At 39.6% G+C, this 19,794-nt stretch overlaps 1 protein-coding gene across 5 annotated transcripts in view; it reads left to right on the top strand.

The window, feature by feature from the left end:
* The window catches only part of ABCA1 (ATP binding cassette subfamily A member 1), a 136,390-nt gene extending 116,670 nt beyond the window's left edge, over positions 1 to 19,720 (top strand). For 4 of the 5 annotated variants that reach the window (XM_030294117.1, XM_030294114.1, XM_030294116.1 and 1 more), the window contains 13 exons: positions 657 to 772; positions 869 to 1,013; positions 2,538 to 2,661; positions 3,716 to 3,845; positions 4,111 to 4,231; positions 5,464 to 5,526; positions 6,393 to 6,499; positions 8,925 to 9,066; positions 9,486 to 9,620; positions 10,578 to 10,681; positions 11,336 to 11,428; positions 12,089 to 12,332; positions 13,386 to 16,844. In XM_030294117.1, coding sequence (XP_030149977.1) covers positions 657 to 772; positions 869 to 1,013; positions 2,538 to 2,661; positions 3,716 to 3,845; positions 4,111 to 4,231; positions 5,464 to 5,526; positions 6,393 to 6,499; positions 8,925 to 9,066; positions 9,486 to 9,620; positions 10,578 to 10,681; positions 11,336 to 11,428; positions 12,089 to 12,332; positions 13,386 to 13,526 — 1,665 coding nt within the window. In that variant the 3' untranslated portion in view covers positions 13,527 to 16,844. Of the gene's footprint in view, positions 1 to 656; positions 773 to 868; positions 1,014 to 2,537; positions 2,662 to 3,715; positions 3,846 to 4,110; positions 4,232 to 5,463; positions 5,527 to 6,392; positions 6,500 to 8,924; positions 9,067 to 9,485; positions 9,621 to 10,577; positions 10,682 to 11,335; positions 11,429 to 12,088; positions 12,333 to 13,385; positions 16,845 to 18,148 lie in introns of those variants that run through there. The other variant, XR_003964313.2, reaches the window with a different exon arrangement.
* Positions 19,721 to 19,794: the final 74 nt, after the last annotated feature.

Raw genomic sequence — 19,794 nt, 5'->3', positions numbered from 1 at the left:
AACATACTGGGAAGAATGGGGCTGAGACAGAGCCCTGCAGTCTGAAGCTCAAATTCTTTTAACAGCCAACAAGCCCACTTCCCCTCCCTGCCTGTACTTTGGTCCGCCAGCTATGAATTCTCATAATTGTCCTGTAGTCAAGTCTTTATATCTGCATTTTAATGCTTGACACACTGTCAGGACAGCCTTGAAAATTATTCTCAGTGTGATGAAACAATTGTGACATTCATGTTATGAGGTAAGCGCTTATAAATAGATTACATGTGAGATTGAACTTGGGCAGACTATAATATAGCATTAACGATGAAGCACACAATCATCTTTGGGAAGAATAATGGAAGCTTATTTGCTGCTGTGAAATTGTAATTACTCTGACTGGGAATCCATTGTTCAGTATAAGTTTACTGAGCGTGACACCTTGGCTTAGCTGTTGGAAAGACAGAAAGGGCATGCAGTTTATAAAATCAGCCAAGGGTAAAATGCTTGTCAAATGTATTGTCCGATATTTTGATTAATGCTTTATGTGGCTTCATTAATTCAAAGTTATTCTCCCAATATGTTTATCTGCCCTTTCTTGTCCTATGATGGTGAAGACTTGAGATGTGTTGTGTCTCTGACTCAGGGGTGAACCTTATTTCCTTGCTTTTCACTTTTAGTGCAACTATGTGGTCCCTGCCACGCTGGTCATTATCATCTTCATCTGCTTCCAGCAGAAGTCTTACGTGTCCTCTACCAACCTTCCTGTGCTAGCCCTTCTACTTTTGCTGTATGGGTAAGGCACCTGTGGATGGGGGTAAGGCATATAGTGCCCAGTTTCTGAGGGAAGGCAGGGGACACCCAGTGGACATGTGTCTTTGTGCCTCACCAGGTGGTCGATCACACCTCTCATGTACCCAGCCTCCTTCGTGTTCAAGATCCCCAGCACAGCCTACGTGGTCCTCACCAGCGTGAACCTCTTCATTGGGATCAATGGCAGCGTGGCCACTTTTGTGCTGGAGCTATTCACCAACAATGTGAGTCTGCTGAAAGAGCAGCTCTTGTGGGGACGAGCATCTCTGGGAGCCAGAGGACAGCATGGAATAATGATCTAATGCTACTTGTCTGTGGTGTTGACCCCGCTGACCACTCCATCCTTTTTCAGATTCTCTCCCCACCGGGTTTGAATAGCATGTCTTTCTCCTCCTTTTTTTTTTTATATTTCTTAGTTTGATCAAACCCTTGAGTTTCCTTTGACAGGTTCTTTTGTACTCCTTTCTGTTTAAGTGTTGCTCTTCCCACTATTTGGTCCTGTGCCATCTTTGCTTTCCACTTGAGATGTTATCTCTGTGTGATGCCATTCATTCCCGAGGCTTTGAGCAACCCTCTCTCTCCGTGTCTTACATAGTTATCTCCCGGATCTATGCCTTTAGCCCTCATTGTTCCCTGGAACTCTAGTCTCACGTTTTCACTTGCCTAGCAGATGGCTCCAGTTAGATTATTTCTAGATGCCCCATACTTGACCTGTCCTAATCATCTTTTCTTTCAAAACCTAGTACTTCTCTTGCCATTCCCGTCCCACTGGATGGCATTCCTATCTACCCAATCACCCCAGCTGGCAGTATTATAGTCATCGTATATGCTTTTGCTTATGTCCCACATTGAACTGTTTACCTTGTCTGGTCTTCTGGTTCCAGATCTCTTTAAGGGCCCTGTCCATTCCTGTTGTTACTGTCTTTGTCCAAACACCTTAACTTAGCATGCAAGGCCTTTAGAGGTGCACAGCTCTTCCTGGCCAAATCTCACCACACCCTTTCCCAAGGCTCTGTAGTTTTAGTTGAGTTCGTTGTTGGCTTTAACCGTCCATACTCCTGTAGGCCTGACTTCTTTTATTACAGAGCCTGGTAGTATCTCACTAAGCCTTCAATACTCTGCTCAAATATGAAGCTTTCCTTACCTGCCAAGCGGGAGGTGCTCTCTTTCTCCTGTGCTCCCCAAACCCTCAGTTCATGCCTCCAGTACTACCAGTTATGTAGTAATTTCCTCAGAGTAGAGACTGTTTATTAACCTTGGCCTCCCCTGTGCCCTAACACAGGGCATCCAGCACATGGCAACTTAATTGTTGGCTATTTGGCCACTGGCTTGACGTATACAAGAAGGATTTTTAAAATGCCTACAAAATCCTGAAACTGAAATATTACCCAGACGTGAGCAATTTGCTTTTGAAATGCTAAGCCAGTATTTTATTACGGATTTGCCTCTGATTAAAAATAACTGTTTCCAAACTTTGCTCCTATTTCTATATATTCATAGCATTACTTCAATTTTTTTTTTTTACTTCAGATTTTCTAAAGAAATTTTATTGGGTTATGTATAATCAACTATGGCTGTTACTATTGATTGGTGTCTGAATTCAAAGGTTCAGTTTGACCCCAGCAAATCCAAATTTTTCTAATCTCTCGTATTTTAGACCTTGATATATTTTTAGCCTAAACCACAAATGACATTCATTTGAAGAAATGACATTTCTTTCTTATTTTTTTTATTTTTTATTTTTTTAGAAACTGAATAACATCAATGATATCCTGAAGTCTGTATTCTTGATTTTCCCACATTTTTGCCTGGGACGGGGGCTCATCGACATGGTGAAAAATCAGGCAATGGCTGATGCCCTGGAAAGGTTTGGTGAGCGACAGCAGTGGCTAGAGGGTGCTTTCATGGAGATGACAGTTTTCATGGGCCTTGGGACTCTGGGCTTTGTTTTGGAAAGAGACTGGTGACTGGGCATAGGACTTCCCACCACTCAGAGGGTTCATGACAATGAAGCTGGATGTGGCATGGATCTTTTGATGCAACATTTGTCTGTCCCTCTGATAGCCTTGAGAAAAGTGAGAGGGCAATTTTGGAGGTAAGGAGGTAAGGAAAATACTGGCTTCATCCTGGACCCAGTGCATAAAGCCACTGGTTGGGTTTGTTAGTCACTGGAAAAGGCAAACCACAGTTATAATTGGATACAGTCCAGAGAACCAGAAGGAAGGGTACAAACTTTGGCTCTGACTACTAGGAAAGTCGTGGGTCTGCAGAGTGGCCATCTATTACCTTTTACAAAGTCTATAAAAAGGTAATTTATTGCAGCTTTTTCAATCTCTAGAGTCTTTAAAAATATTTCTCCTGTGGCCACATTACTGTTCTTCATCCACTGGCTCATATAGCTAGATGGGCCATGTTATTTAATGGACATAGAAGAAGGACTATTTTTTCTTTCTTTTCAATTAACAAGTGCACAGGAGATGTATAAGGAATGTAAGGAGTATTCCCATAAAGCCAGATGATTTAATTAGTTCAATAGGTTACATTATATGCTACTGAAAGGGGCATCTTTTTAAAGCACTCTCCAATCTTCAGTGAAACAGTTTGCTAAAATACCCTTAAAATTACCCTGGATTGTTTGCCTTTTTAAAAGGGATTTGTGGCATGTCTCATTAAAAAGGAAATATAAGATATGAAATTAGAGATCTAATACATGTTAGTTCTGAAATTCTGACTGATTACTGGGTCATAGTATATTTTCCCAAAATGCTACTCTAAATCAGACCTGAAAAGTAATCACTCCCTTACTTGTCATAGACAAGAACCATTGGTGTTTTTGGGAACATAGACAAATTTGAGCCTGAATTTGAGGAAGGGCCATGGTGTTTGGTGCCTCCATTCTGACTGGATCTCTACATTGTGTCTTCAGGGGAGAATCGTTTTGTTTCACCACTGTCTTGGGACTTAGTGGGACGAAACCTCTTCGCCATGGCTGTGGAAGGGGTGGTATTCTTCCTCATCACTGTTCTGATCCAGTACAGATTCTTCATCAGGCCCAGGTGAGCTTTTTCTCAGAACTCATGGAGCACCTGGTTGAGGGTCACAGAGGAACATGGGGAAGCACTAGTCAGTGGTGGTTTCTTTGCATTGATCTCAAGACAATCCAACTGATTTTCCTAATGTGGGTATCCTCTAGCCCACAGCACTGCTGATCTCTACAGAGAGTATATTTTATAGGACTTGCTTAGAAATTGGGTCTTTGTCTTGAAAGATACCTTGAAAGGTTGATTTTTTTTTTTTTTTTCTTAAAAATTTTCCCCCAAGACCTGTAAACGCAAGGCTTCCTCCGTTGAATGATGAGGATGAAGATGTGAAGCGGGAAAGACAGAGAATTCTTGATGGTGGAGGACAGAATGACATCTTGGAAATCAAGGAGCTGACAAAGGTGAGACAGTACAGGCTGTAACAACTTGTCTTCCGTTGTTTTCAGCTTTATATGTTGGAAACGGTCATTTTTGCTGATTTGCTTAATAAAAAGAGCATGCTTCCCCAAATATGTACATCTATACCAAGTTTCTATCTAGTATCTAATTTTATTTAAAATACACTGAGGGGACTTCTTAATGAAAGAAATCCTACTGAGAATATTTTATAATATGAAGTCTTGTTCTCAAGTATATTTGTTTTTCACACACTTTTGTGTTTGTTGTTAAAACATACTAAAATTGTACATCCAGTCAAAGCTGAGGTAGGAAGAATGAATGGCTGATTTTGAGAGTCATAGTCTAAAAAGCTGGTATGTCTCCATATGTCTCAGGAGGAAGGTTTGTTTCAGCCCACGCTAGGTGCCAGAATCCCAACAATTTACTTTTTTATAATATGTACAAACAATATTTACAGTGCTTCAATGATACATTTTTACCCTGCACAGTTTAATTTTTTAAAAATCTATACTATCAAGTAAATGAAAAATTATATTTTAATGACTAATATGTCTTTGGAGAAGGTTGATAGTAGGCACACCTGGGTGGCTCAGTCAGTTAAGTAGCCAATTGTTGATTTCCGCTTAGGTCATGATCTCAAAGGTTCTTGAGATCAAGCCCCATGTTAGGCTCTGCACTGAGAGCAAGCATGGAGCCTGCTTGAGATTCTCTCTGTCCCTCCCTCTCTCTGCCCCTCCCCCACTTGTGTGAGTGTGTGTGTGCACGCGCATGTTCTTTCTCAAAATAAACATAAGGGGTGCCTGGGTGGCTCAGTTGGTTAAGTTTCCGACTTTGGCTCAGGTCATGATCTCATGGTTCATGAGTTTGAGCCCCGCATAGGGCTTTCTGCTGACAGTGCAGAGCCTGCTTGGGATTCTCTCTCTCCCCCTCTCTCTCTGCCCCCCTCCCCCCAGAATAAATAAACATTAAAAAATAATAAAAACAAATAAACATAAACAGGTTGATATGAAATTAAAAATAAAAAGAAGTTCACTTTTATTTTGAGCTTCAGAGTCCTTCAGAAGCCAGTTGCTACAGAGACAGACCAAGGCTCTTAGCATATCAAATGTGTGACTTAGTTTTACTGATGAGTCTTACTTCATGTGTATTTGGGTTATAATTCCCTCTTCCACAGTTGCTTAGTATAGCTATGATTCACCATGGCTCATGAATGTGTGCACTTTGTCGGTTGCAGATCTACAGAAGAAAGAGGAAGCCTGCTGTTGACAGGATTTGCGTTGGCATTCCTCCTGGTGAGGTAAAGGCACTTTGTCTACACTTTTCTTGTCCTTATTAATTCAAACTGTCTACCCAATCAAACAACATCTGGAAGGGTTAAAAGTGAGTTTTAAAGGCTTCTCTATTCATGTGTATGTGGAGCAATCAGTCATTGAGAAGATGGGGATCCCATTTGTCAAAAGGCTTGGGATAATGTTAGGCAATTTTAGAAAAGAATGCACGTGGGGTGGCTGGGTGGCTCAGTTGGTTAAGCATCCAACTTCAGCTCAGGTCATGATCTCACGGTTAATGAGTTTAAGCCCTGCAATGGGGCTCTGTGCTGACAGCTCAGAGCCTGGAGCTTGCTTTGGATTCTGTGTCTCCTTCTCTCTCTGACCCTCCCCTGCTCATGCTTTCACTCTCTCCCTCTCTCTTGCTCAAGAATAAACATTAATTTTTTTTTTTAATTTAAAAAGAAAGCATGCACGTCTCAAATGTGACTTTGTGATCGATTCAAGATGATGATGAAATTGAAATAGATTTTTTTTTAAGTAGGTTTTTTCCTTTATTGTTCATGTTTGTGTTCTTTTCTGCCCTTGAGCCAGATTAGATAGTGAAATGTGACTGGTTGGTTTTCATTACTTTTCTTTTACACATGAGCTTTGGCCTCAACCTCATGATTCAAATAATATTTACAAATATGCTCAATGTGTCTCATTACAAATTATACTTAAATATCTATATACGTTCTTAAAACCAGAAAAAATTTGACTCTTCATCAATATTTAAGAATGATGTTTTAGAATCATGTTATCTAAAAACCCAGTTGAGGTGACTGTTTTATAAGGGTCATTTATATTCAGATTTTCAGTATTTTGCTTATATGGCTTACCCAATATGTTTCAGTGCTTTGGACTTCTGGGAGTTAATGGGGCTGGGAAATCATCAACTTTCAAGATGTTAACTGGAGATACCACGGTTACCAGAGGAGATGCTTTCCTTAACAAAAATAGGTAAGAAAAGACATAGAGTGTATTTTGCCACAAAAACTTTTTTTACTTTATTTAAATAAATATATTTTGATTTTTGGGGATTATAACAGTACTATGTAGTTTATAAAAATGTTGAAATACAGTGAAGTATAAAGAAAAAGATAAAAATCATCAATAATCCCACTACCTAGAGATAACCACTATTTACATTTTTTTTCCAGTCCCCATCTGTTTTTTTTTTTTAAACAGCTTTATTCAGGTATAATTTATATACCATGTAGTTTGCTTTTCCTAAGAGTACAATTAAATGATTTCTAGTCAGTTTGCAAGGTTGTGCACAGATCACCACAATCTAGTTTTAGAACATTCCCATCAGCCCAAATCTGTGTTATATACACATATAAGTGTATTATAAAATTGACATGATACTGTATCTAGGTTTTTTAAAATTAGTTCACTGTTGGGGCGCCTGGGTGGCTCAGTTGGTTAAGCGTCCGACTTCAGCTCAGGTCACGATCTCGCGGTCCGTGAGTTCGAGCCCCGCGTCGGGCTCTGGGCTGATTGCTCAGAGCCTGGAGCCTGCTTCCGATTCTGTGTCTCCCTCTGTCTCTGCCCCTCCCCCATTCATGCTCTGTCTCTCTCTGTCTCAAAAAGAAATAAAACGTTAAAAAAATTTTTTTTTAAATTAGTTTACTGTTAATGAGGGTAGTATGAATATTTCCCAATGGGTTACATATTCTATGATGTAGACTTTACATTATTACATAAAATGCTCCTCTATACGTTTACCTGTAGTTTATTTAATCAATTCCTTATTGCTGGACACTTGGTTTCTGTTTTTCACTATGTAAATATGTCCTTGTAGTCCTCTTGCAATTCCTCAGGCAAAATTCCTACTAGGTGAAAGGGTGTGTACTTGCTAAATTGTCCTCCCTAAAGAGTGTATCAATTATTGAGGCCACATTAAGCCATTCTCTCAGAATGCACAGGTGACTAAGTGATCTTTAAGGGGTACATCTCCACTTCAGAGACCAATTAGGCAATGTTACCCTGAATATTCTAAATATGTGGGGCTCCTCTGGGCTTTTTATATGGAGAGATGCGTTTGAACTTTTCTGACTATGATTCAAAGTAGCAAATACAGTTACCTCTCAACCTAATAAATACACAAAAACACATAAATAGGCATATCTTTTAAAAAAAACTGATCATGACCCACTAAATTTATTTTGTAGCCCACTAATGGATGATAACTCACAATTTGGAAATAATGGATAGGGGGCTACTAGCCCATAAAATTGAAAGGAGCAAGGGACTTAATGTACTCATGGGTCCCCTCTTCTGTCTCATTAACATTTTTAGTAGCAGAGTAAAGGAGGTTTAAGAGAACAGAAATTCTGAAATAGCAGGCCTAAGGCTGCACACCTGCTTCCCCAGGCTTGTTCCTAGTACCAGACTCCTTGGACATAAAGCAATGGCAGCAATAACTGGCCCAAATTAAGGTTTGTCACAGTGACTGGTTGTAAGAACTGGCTTAGGTAGTGCTGCTGTGAGGGCCAGGCCTCATGTCTGTGGACACCTCAGTCATAATTCTGGAAAAAGCTGGCCCTAGGAGTATTAAACAGATCTGCAAAGAGAAATGAATACTGCTGAAAGACCAAAGGCAGACACTATCCAGACGTGGCTGATGTGCGGCCATCAGACTGGATGGGGCCTGAGCTTCTCCCACATCAGGGATTCTTAACCTGAGCTTGGCTTCATGGGGCCCAAAAGCTGCTTCCACCAATAAATGTAAAGTTATGTCTATAGGTACATATTTTTTTTGTCACCAGATTTTCAGAGAGCCTGTGATAAAACAACAACAATAACAACAACAAAAGACCCCAAAAACAAAACCCTTAAAAACTAGAAGGGTGCCTTTCTGGGTAAATAGTGGAACCAGGGGGCCTGGACCATATTGTGGCCGAGTCAATGTATGAGCAGCAGAAAGCAGAAGGAGAGAGGTCACACCCAGAGTTGCTGGGCCTCCTCTGGGTCTGAATGGCCATGAAGGAGACTTTGGAGTAACAAAGTACTTCATACATATGACTGGGACACAGAAGTCAGTCTGGGGTCGAGACTTAGTGCTGAGGTCCTGGGATCGTGTGAGTGAGGTTGTTGGTAAAGATAGCACTGCATTTGGAATGGACGTGGGGATCTTGAAATGGGACTGAGCTTGCAGATTGAGGTGTTGAGAGAGCCAGGTGCAAGTGGGCAGGACAGAGGCAGGAACCCTGATTGCCAGTGGGGGCTGGCATCCTTGGGGCGGAAAGGTTGTTCCTCAAAGCTAGTGTGCTCTCTGGTTATTTTTGTCATGTACGAGCATACTTTATAGGAACATTAGGCAAGATTATCTAATCAGAATATCTCTAGATGCTTAAAACCTGACCAGTTTTTTTCTTTGCAGTATCTTATCAAACATCCACGAAGTGCATCAGAACATGGGCTATTGCCCTCAGTTTGATGCCATCACAGAGTTACTGACTGGAAGAGAGCACGTGGAGTTCTTTGCCCTCTTGAGAGGAGTCCCAGAGAAAGAAGTTGGGAAGGTACCGTGAGCGCCAGAAAGCCAGCCTGTCCTCTTTGGCATGCTGACAGTAGACCTTATGGCTTTGACTTTCACAAATGACCATTGGCTTTAGGCTCTTCTTACTCATGGATGCAGCAATGTGAAATGCTGGCTCTTGACCCCTACTTGCAGGGTGGGAATCCATGGTGATGGTGGGGCAAGAGTGAGTGGCAGACGCATGCTGGAGGGCAGAGAGGAAGTGCTGTTCCCACCCACACAGATCCCTTCCCCCTGCTTTTGGGCTCCTTGGCACTTGCTAGGTCATGATTACAGAATCTACTCAGTGAAAAGAATTTTCCTAGTCTTTACTCAGTAAAGAAACATGACATATATAAGTATAAGAAAGCATGATAAAATTAACAAAGCAGACAAAAGTCAAAGTGCTTTTCATTACTCTAGGTTGGTGAATGGGCAATTCGAAAACTGGGCCTCGTGAAGTATGGAGAAAAATATGCTGGTAACTATAGTGGAGGCAACAAACGGAAGCTCTCAACAGCCATGGCTTTGATTGGCGGGCCTCCTGTAGTGTTTCTGGTGAGTAGGGCTGTGAATGGAAAACTATTTTGGCCTGAATGGAGAACATCACTTTTTCTAAAGTCCTGTATATCCAGGGATATTGCCTGACTGGCGTGGCTAATGGCAAGCCATTCTTCTTCCAACCAGGAACAGCAAAGAAGCCTTAGAAAACCAGAGGGAAGTTTTTTTGATACACACTGGGGTGGTTTTGCTATGCCCTCACATGCTCCAAAAGAGAGATGCTCCAGAGACCTTATTTCTCTGCTGTGGAGAACCCCGACAGGTGTGACTGAGTCTTGGATATGTGATCTGACCTTTCTCCAGAACATTCTTATCATCTATGTGTTCATCCCCTATAGATGGAAATTATGGTTTCAAGATCCCCAAGGTGGCATCTGGGTCATAGTCCTTACATACAGATAGATGAAAACAGAAGATTAGACTGGACAGTGGCCCATGGCCCTTTTTCTTCTGCATTGAAGTTATTACAGGAGGAACCCTTGGGTTAAGGCTTTAATGTTATCCAGACTATTTGGATCTGTAGTCTGTTTCTCTAAGACTAGCAAATATAATATAACAGGCTAAGCTGGAGTGAGTTAGAATAAAAAAAGAAGTAAAGTAATTTTACCCAAACCTAATACAGACTTGAATAGAAATTTCAGACAAAAAAGAAGTTTAGTGTATACTTGCCAGTCATGAAAAGATGATTGAAACTAAATAGGTTTTTCCTTTCCCTGTCTACTCATTTGGAGAAATTTAATTTTATTAAAAAATTCAATGACACATTTATAAGAATAAACTGGTTACAAAAAGTATGCAGTTTATTCTGGTATATAAGGTCTGGTTCTTTGGTCCATCAAGAAATAGCCTAAATTTTAACTTCCCATTCATCTAATTTCAAAGATGCTTCTGCACTTAAATCTACCTTTGATGTGTTTTCCACAAATAATAGGACTTATTTTATTCTGATCACAGGATGAACCTACCACAGGCATGGATCCCAAAGCCCGGAGATTCCTATGGAATTGTGCCTTAAGTATTGTCAAGGAAGGGAGATCAGTAGTGCTTACATCTCATAGGTCAGTAGTGAAGACTTGGCTTGGCATCTGTGTTGTGTAATTTAAAAATTTTCTAAATAGTGGATTTGATCATTGTATAAAAATTAGAAAATACAGAAAGGCAAAGAGAAAAACAGTGAAAATTACCTGAAATTGCCTCACTAGGAGATAACTATCATTAGGCTACATATCTTTGCAGTTTTCTTTTGCAAATTTCTACACACGTGTGTGTGTGTGTGTGTGTGTGTGTGTGTGTGTGTGTGTGTATTTTTACAAGCAAAAATGCAAGCTTGGGGTTCTTAGATACCAGATAGATACTGTTCTTTTTCACTTAATATTTTGTAAACATTATTTCAAGTCAGTACATTTAGATGTGTCATCCTTTCTCATAGCTATGAGTTGACAGTATTCCAATAAGATATGCCCTAAAAAAAATTTATTTAACTATTCCTCTTTTTGTAGACATTTGGACTGTTTGCATTTTTTTTTTTTTTTTACAAGGGTAAACAGTGCGGCAGTAAACTGTGTTATTGCTACATCTTCATGTATTTGGAACAGGATGCAATTATGCCCTAGGACTCTGGGAATCTATTTCTTTCAAATTCCTGAGGTCCTATGATGTCCTGATGGTTAGAGGAGCATCTTTCTAAAACAAAAATCTCTGTGTTCCCACAGTATGGAAGAATGTGAAGCGCTGTGCACTAGGATGGCAATTATGGTGAATGGGAGGTTCCGGTGTCTTGGCAGTGTACAGCATCTGAAAAATAGGTAACAAAGACCATTTCCTTGGGATGATACCTACTGAGAAAGCTTGCATTCTTTTTGTGAGCATATACGTGGTGGCTCTAAAATAAAGGGAAATAAATGGAACAAAATGGTTTAGTGGAAAAAATGAGGGCTTTGAGGTCCAACAGCGCTGCATTCAAATTCTGTCTTTACCTTTCACTGGTGTGTGCTCTTGCACAAATTCCTTCACCTTCCTGAGAGCCTGTATCCTAGGAATATCTACCTTCTGGCCTTGCAAAGCACATGAAATGGGAAATTTTACACATGTCGGGATGGTTAGAGCATAGGCTTTGGAGTCCAACACAAATGAGTCCACATCCTGGGCCCTAGCACTTAGGAGCTCTGTACCAGGGGAAAGTGACTAACCCCCTGGGCTTCAGTTTCTCTGTAGCATCTGCCAGATTTCATATGTCCAGGTGAGGATTCAATGAAATCATGTGTCTAAGGCACTCAGCATGGCACCAGAATAGGTAGTCAATAAATGGTAACTAGTTCCTTCTCTCAGGTACTTATTTCTGGGTCTGTTGTGGATCTTCCTTTCTCATGGCACCAGGTGGGCAGGGTTAAATGTTCTTATGAGAGGTTTCCTGAGGATCTTCCATTTGGTTGTTTTTTTTTTTTTTTTTTTTTTTCTGCTTTCAGGTTTGGAGATGGTTATACAATAGTTGTACGAATAGCAGGGTCCAACCCTGATCTGAAGCCTGTCCAGGAGTTCTTTGGACTTGCCTTTCCAGGAAGTGTTCTCAAAGAGAAGCACCGGAACATGCTCCAATACCAGCTTCCATCCTCATTATCTTCCCTGGCTAGGATATTCAGCATCCTTTCCCAGAGCAAAAAGCGACTCCACATAGAAGACTACTCTGTTTCTCAGACAACACTTGACCAAGTAAGCTTTGAATGTCAAAAATAGACTGACTTTTGAGGGTAAGGATTCCCAATCCCTGTCCCCTACTCCCATTATGGGTCCTAGAGCAGCTTTGACCATCTGAGCTTGAATTTCTGATCTACTAGCTATGCTATTTACTAACTGCTCTGAATGTGAAAAGGGAGATGATTCTACTTTAGAGGGTTATTGTGAGCATAGTAAGAATAATCGCAATAACTACCATTTTTTGAGTCCCTACCATAGGCCAGGCCTTTTGCCAGGTGCCTTATCCCATTTAAATTAGATAACATCAGGGGCTCCTTGGTGGCTCATCTTGGGTCAGGTCATGATCTCTTGGTTGTGAGATCGAGCCCCATGTTGGGCTCTGCACTGGGCCTGGAGCCTACTTAAGATTCTCTCTCTCTAGGGGCGCCTGGGTGGCGCAGTCCATTAAGCGTCCGACTTCTGCCGGGTCACGATCTCGCGGTCCATGAGTTCGAGCCCCGCGTCAGGCTCCGGGCTGATGGCTCAGAGCCTGGAGCCTGTTTCCGATTCTGTGTCTCCCTCTGTCTCTGCCCCTCCCCCGTTCATGCTCTGTCTCTCTCTGTCCCAAAAATAAAAAAAAATAAACGTTAAAAAAAAAAATTAAAAAAAAAAAGATTCTATCTCTGCTCCTTCTCTTCTCTCTCGTAAATAATGAATAAATGAATAAACGGGTGAATAAATATTGAATGAATACATATTTAGGTTAGGTAACCTCAGGTACCAGATTCTGGCACTTAGTACCTATTTAGTAAATGTTAGTTTTTGTCTCTCTTTCCTTTTTAATCTGGCTTATAAGAGTCAAAATAGATGATTGAACAGTTGGTAATTTGAGGGGCAATAGAAAAGTTTAATTTTTAAGTGTTTGATCCTTTTTTTCAAGTTTCCCCTCTCCCTCACATAGTTTTCTTGTTAATCTATTTATGCAATCTTGTATTCTCCTACCCTACTTTCCACATGGTGAAAATACAACTTGAAAAAAAAAAGAACAAGTAGAGAGGTATTTATAAAGGTCCATCTTTCTTTTGACAGGTATTTGTAAACTTCGCCAAGGACCAAAGTGATGATGACCACTTAAAGGACTTGTCATTACACAAAAACCAGACAGTAGTGGATGTTGCAGTTCTCACATCTTTTCTCCAGGATGAGAAAGTGAAAGAAAGTTATGTATGAAGAATACTGTTCATGCAGAGTGACTGAAAGAAAGGAGGAACTAGCTCTCCCTTTGCACCATGTGAAGTGTTCCAAAAGAAAGAGCTGGACGTTTTTGTGGGAAGAAGTAAACTGGATACTGTACTGATACTATCTTCAATGCAATGCAATTCAATGCAATGAAAACAAAATTCCATTACAGGGGCAGTGCCTTTGTAGCCTATGTCTTTTATGGCTCTCAAGTGAAAAAGACTTGAATTTAGTTTATTACCTTATTACCTATGTGAAACTCTAGTATGGAACCCAGTGGACATATGGGTTTGAAATCACTTTTTTTTGTTCCTTTGTATTCTCACTGGGGTTGCAACAATAATTCATCAAGTAATCATGGCCAGTGATTATTTATCAAAATCAAAAGGCATGTACATCTTCATTCATTAAGCCGTGCCATGCCAGGAGACTGGTTTCCCGGTGACACATCCATTGCTGGCAATGAGTGTGCCAGAGTTACTAGTGCCAAGTTGCGCAGAAAGCCTGAAGGACCATGGTGTGTCATGCACCCTTTTGCGAGAGCTGCTCTGCTTCAGAGTCTATCAGCATCGTAATCAGGTGACAAAATGGTGCCATGTGTGGGAAAGGCCTGCATTGATTCCCTCTTTGATGAGCTGCTGTGGTGGCGGTAACATGCAAGTTGTGGGTGGCTCAAGACAGGTGAGACTTAGTTCCATTCTTATGTTGTCCCTTGCTTGGAGCCATGGGTCTCCGGGGGTCATTTTTCTGGGACTTTTTAAAGAAACTAAGATCCTGGAAAGAAGCCAAGAGCAGCCAAATTGTTGAGGCTGCAAGCTGCTGAGGCCAGGTCATGGGAGTAAAGAGATGGCGTGTTCAAACCTAGGGAGGCCTGTGTCCATTTGTCCTGGTTGTCTGTTAACACGGTACATTGCATCTCAAGATCTTCCTGTTTGACAGAAGTGTAGTATTATTTCTGGCTTTTTAAATTAATCTAGAATATGAAAAGATGGAATTGTATTTTGACAAAAATCTTTGTACTTTTAACATTATTTGAAATTTTTAATTCTGTCAGTGACTTGTGAATCCTTGGAATGGCCTCTTTGTAGAACCCGTGGCATAGAGGAATATGGCCTCACTGCTTCACTATTTCTTATGGAAGCCTGCAGGTGTATCCTCTGACTAGTGCCTAGTGACTAGAAAATAAGGTGATGGTCAAGATCTCATGACAATACTATATTTGAGTTTAAGGTCATCATTTAAAATACTCTTAATCTCAGTTTATTAAGTATTTTTTGAGTGTATATTATAGCTGAATTGAGTATGTATGTATGTATGGATTGGGTGGGGAGAAATTAAATCTCAGTAGATAATCCCTGTGCCATGTTATTCAGCTAACAGGTTTACAAATAATAGGTTGTTTTGTTGTTGTGGGAGCCCAGTGAAGGAATACTGGGCAGTTTTTTTGTTTTTTTGTTTTTTTTTTTTAAATAGCAACAGTGCAAAAGCCAAAAAAGTTTAACTGTCATAAGGGTCTCAAGACTAAATAATGAGTACTTTCACAAAGATGATCACTAGCTTCAAAACTTGAGTAACGCAACTTGTGCTGAAGGCGTTTAGTACCTTCAAATAATTGGCTTTGAAGATCTTAGACACCCCATTCTGACAATCTCAAAATTTTCATCTCCTCAATCCTGAATCTGTTATGAAAAAAATAAAAACAGCAAATGCCCACACATGGAATATATTTCAGACGTTTCCGACCCAGTCTTTTTTTTAGTCAGTAAACATTTTAAAAAATATTATTCCACTAATGCCTAATGTGATCTGCCTTAAGACAACAAAAATATGAGGGAAGTACTGTTGGGTGAAGTTCAAGCTGTCTTTCAATGTTATTACTGATTTCTTCTTTTTCTAAAATTTAAATATTAACTCTAAAGGTGTTAAGATTTCAGATCTATTTCAAATCTATTATTTTTTAAAATTTATAGAAAGTTATCACATAACTTGTTTGGAAAAAGAAAATGACTTAGAAATTAATGTCATTATTTTCTAAAATGATAAACAGGTAATGAAGGCCTAGTTCCAGTAACCATTGGCATGATGAGGTGATTATATTTTGTGCTATCTCTAATATTCATAATTTATTTTCTCACTGTTTAATATTTTTAAAAATCAAACTTTTGTTAGTTTTCCCAGTTCACTATTATCATGTTCTAATTCTCTATTAAATCAGTGAATAGCTAGCTCTTGGCTTTAATTACTCTGACTTCAAGGTCACATTGAAAAAAAATCAAAAGACACTGTGAACTGTTGTGAAAAAACAAAAAAAAAATTTCAATATAGATTTTAAAAAGATCTCTTCTGAAGCTAGAACAATCTACAGTTACACACTGACTTTGTGGTTACATTTTAGACTATCCAGATAGTATTTTACATTTTCCTTTGTAAACCTAATCGTAGTAGAAATTTTTTACCAATTCTCTACTCAAGTAAAGATTCTATATATTCCCTGTGGAAATGTAAGTATGTGAGGTTCAAAAATTCTCAAAAGTGTTCAAAGATTGCTGCTTTTGCTTCTTTTGGACAACTTGGAAACTTTATTAACAACTGTGAATGTGAAAAATACAAAAGAAAACAGTAACAAAGCCCTGTATAAATTAAACATCCAGCACAGTTCATTGTTAAAAAACAGCCAAACCTCAAACTACTGTATTTCAATCTGTACTGAAAGTGTGTTCATTGTGACTATTATATGTTGCACATCCTTCATTCACTGTAATCATTGATGAAAGGGATTTGTCTGTTTTCTTCTCGTGGTTGTATATATCAGGTAAATTTTCTTCCAAAGAGCCATGTGTCCTATGTAATAATGAACCACTTTGATACAAAGGTATTAATTTGTACCCTTATAACAATTTACTAGTCATGATATAGTACTATAGTAAGATGGCTCTAATTCTCTTCAAAATTGTTGCATCCCTTTTATAGAATGTTTATATTTCCATAAGGATTAAGTTTTCTCTCTTCTTATACCCTAGGATGAAGCTATGTTTTTTTTTGTGCTTTTTCTTTATCATTGGCCCCTTCATTCCGAGCACTTTATGCTGTCTCTAATGGGATCTATTTTTGCACTGGAATATCTGAGAATTGCAAAACTAGACAAAAGTTTCACAACAGATTTCTAAGTTAAATCATTTTCATTAAAAGGAAAAAAAAAGAAAAAAATTTTGTATGTCAATAACTTTATATGAAGTATTAAAAAAACATATTTCTATGTTGTAATGAGTCACGAAATAAAGCTGTGGCAGTTCTGCTGGTCTATGCAAATTTATTTCCATGCATCTGTAGCACCACCTACTGTTAATGCTTATAAAGCCATCAGGAGAGTAAGAAATGTCCGCCTGTAGTAGAAAAGCTATGTAGTAGCCTGTAGTAGAACAGGCTAAATGTCCTGTTGGAAAGAGGACTGAGGGGACTACTTGGAAATAAAGGGTGTTTGCACTTTCATAATTTGGTTAAGATAGTAAATATTAAGTTTAAGAGGTTTTTAGATAAAAGCTTAATGATTTCGAAGCTATAGAGATCTCTGAAAACACTGTGTAGCTAAACCTGTTTAATAAAAGTCTCACTGCTTTATTTGGTATAGAAGCTACAATGGCTGCCTTCAGTTGTCCTTTGCGGATTCAACTGAAAATACAAGGACAGAGCGTGGCAACTGTCCTGGGCATGTGGCCTGGGGGAGTGCAGAAAAGTGGAAACAGTAGAGGAACATCAGAGGTGCCTTCCTTCTGTAAGAAGTGCTGTGCAATCACAAGCCAAGGTTATGTAGGCTCTGATGACACACATGGATATAGTTTTAATAGCTCACTAGCAAAATCTCAGAAAAGTTGTCTGCTTATCTCACTAATGTGAAGAACGTCTGTCAAACACCCGCTGGTAGGCTGCACGGTGGAGTCATGGCCCTATGTGGGACCTCCTCAGAATGGCTGGGACAACGGGTAGTGAGCGGTCCTTTGCTAACGTGCACATCTGGCTGTGTGCAGAGGAGGGTCTTGGTCGGTTTGTGACGGAGCCTTCTAGACCACTCAGCCTCTGCGTCACAGCTCTGTCTTTCCCTCTTAATGTTCACATTACCACAACTTAAGTGAAATGCTAGAAAACAGTTTCTTTGTGGAAAATGACCACTGAGGGAGAGAAGAAAACTACTGAAAAACTAAAAGGCAAGTAACTTAGATAATGTAAGTTACCCGTGGGTCTTGAGGGAAATCTTCTATATAGAGAAAAGCCTAAACACTTGAAGGTTCAAAAAAACCTCGGAACCTTTAAAATGTTAATGCATATATTACATATGAAAAAGTATAAGAAAATTAGCTACCTTTTTCCAGTGTTTTACTGTGTTGTCAGACAATGTAATCCTCAATTACCTGTCTGCCCTATGGGGTAAGCAATACCATTTGATATATGGGGGAATTGTGGCTCAGTGGATAAATAACTTGTTTAGACCACTATCAAAATGGCAGAGAGTTCTTTCTGGTGAGGTGGTGTATTAAGATTGCCCTCATAAAATTAGTCTGGAATCGTAATTTAACAAATATTTATTAAACTCTGTTGTGCACCATATACCTTTCTAGGTTCTGGGGATGCAGTGTTGAAGACAGAGTTCCTGCTCTAATGAACTAAAATTTCAGTGGAGAAATTATATTCGCCTTCACGATGGATATGTAGACAAATACAATAAATTCAGACCATAGTAAGTGCTAAGAAGAAAATAAGCCATGGCAATGAGATAATGATGGAGAGGCAGCCATCTGAAGAGTGACATTTAAGCTCCTATCTCATAAAATAAGCAGGAGCCAACATTTGAAGGTGGGCAGAGAGAACCTTCCTGGAAGAAGGAACACCTGGTGACAAAGGCCCCAGGTGGAAAAAAACTTGGCAAGTTGGGGAAGGAGGGAGAGAATTCCAATGTCTCCGGACTGGTAGAAGGGGCAGAAACCAGAACCTATAGGGACTAGCAGGCCATGGCAAGGTATCTGGATTTTATTGTTAGTGCAATGAGAAGCCACTGGAGAGTTTTAAACAAGGTAATGGTTTGATCTAATCGCTGTTCAGAAAGAAAGCTGGTTGTATGGGGAGAAAGGACAGTAGGGAGGCAAAGCGATAATGGGAGGAATAGGAATGTTCAGGATCTCTTTTACTGACAGAGCCAAAGGCACTGTTGACAAGATCCATGGGGGGGTTGAGGGAGAGAGAGCTATTAAGGTTTGTGACCCAAACTAAGCAGGTGGTTGTGTTAAAATATGGCTGCTATTTCAGTCTGGTGCTCAGGAACAATGATGGGAAAGAAGGTAAAAATGTGTGAAACATCAGCACAGCACATGTATGGTATTTAAGCCTTGGGACTGACCTATAAAGAAAATGAAGACAGAAAATATTCCTGTGCTCTGAGATCCTTCCCATATTTAGAGAGAAGCCAGCAAAGGAACAGGGACTGGCCAGTGAGGAGGAAAACCTGAGTATGATGCCATATATCGAAGCTCAGAATCCAGTGTTTCAGGAAGGTGAAGGTGGTCAGTTGCGTCCAACATTGCAGAGAAGAGGAGCAAGGTAAAGGCAGAGAAAAAGATAGATTTTGGTAAGACAAGGTCTTTGGTGACCTTCTGAAGAGTCATTTCAGTAGACTGACAAGGGTCAAGTTGAGGGAAGAACAAGAAGTGAAGAGGGTGAATATACATAACTACGGAGAGCTCTGCTTTAACGGGAAGCAGAAAACATGACAACAGCCAGATCACAAAGCTTTTATTTGCATTCCTGTCTGTTAATAGTATAGGCTGCACCTAAACACCATGTCACCTTTCCTTTCAATTTTTTGGTTTTAATCCTTTAGACATTTCTTCTATCAAGAGGCTTATAACACTTGTTTTGTAAATTTCCCTTAAGACAGCTAATTCATGATTCACTATTTTATATTCACAGTATGTTTTAGAAACAACATAGCTCTAAATATTAGACTATCAAGAGAGTTTGAAAGTACCAAACCTAGTTTTAGAATGCAGATGCACTCAACTAAAATGGAAATTAAAGGTGCTTTAAGGAAAACTCTAGCCTATCTGTGGTGGTACTGAAAACTTTCTTTCTGGGACTATTACCATGCTATTTTCTTGATGTAAATTAACATTTACAATAAAGTTGTTAAATTATTACTCTGTCTCTACCCTATAGCGACATTATAAAAGCTCTAGAGAAGATAATACAAATACAAAACACAAATAAAACC

This window comes from Lynx canadensis, chromosome D4, assembly GCF_007474595.2.
Source record: "Lynx canadensis isolate LIC74 chromosome D4, mLynCan4.pri.v2, whole genome shotgun sequence".
NCBI lineage: Eukaryota > Metazoa > Chordata > Mammalia > Carnivora > Felidae > Lynx > Lynx canadensis.
The sequence above is the reverse complement of the archived record's forward strand: the minus strand, read 5'-3'. Positions and strand labels throughout refer to the sequence as shown.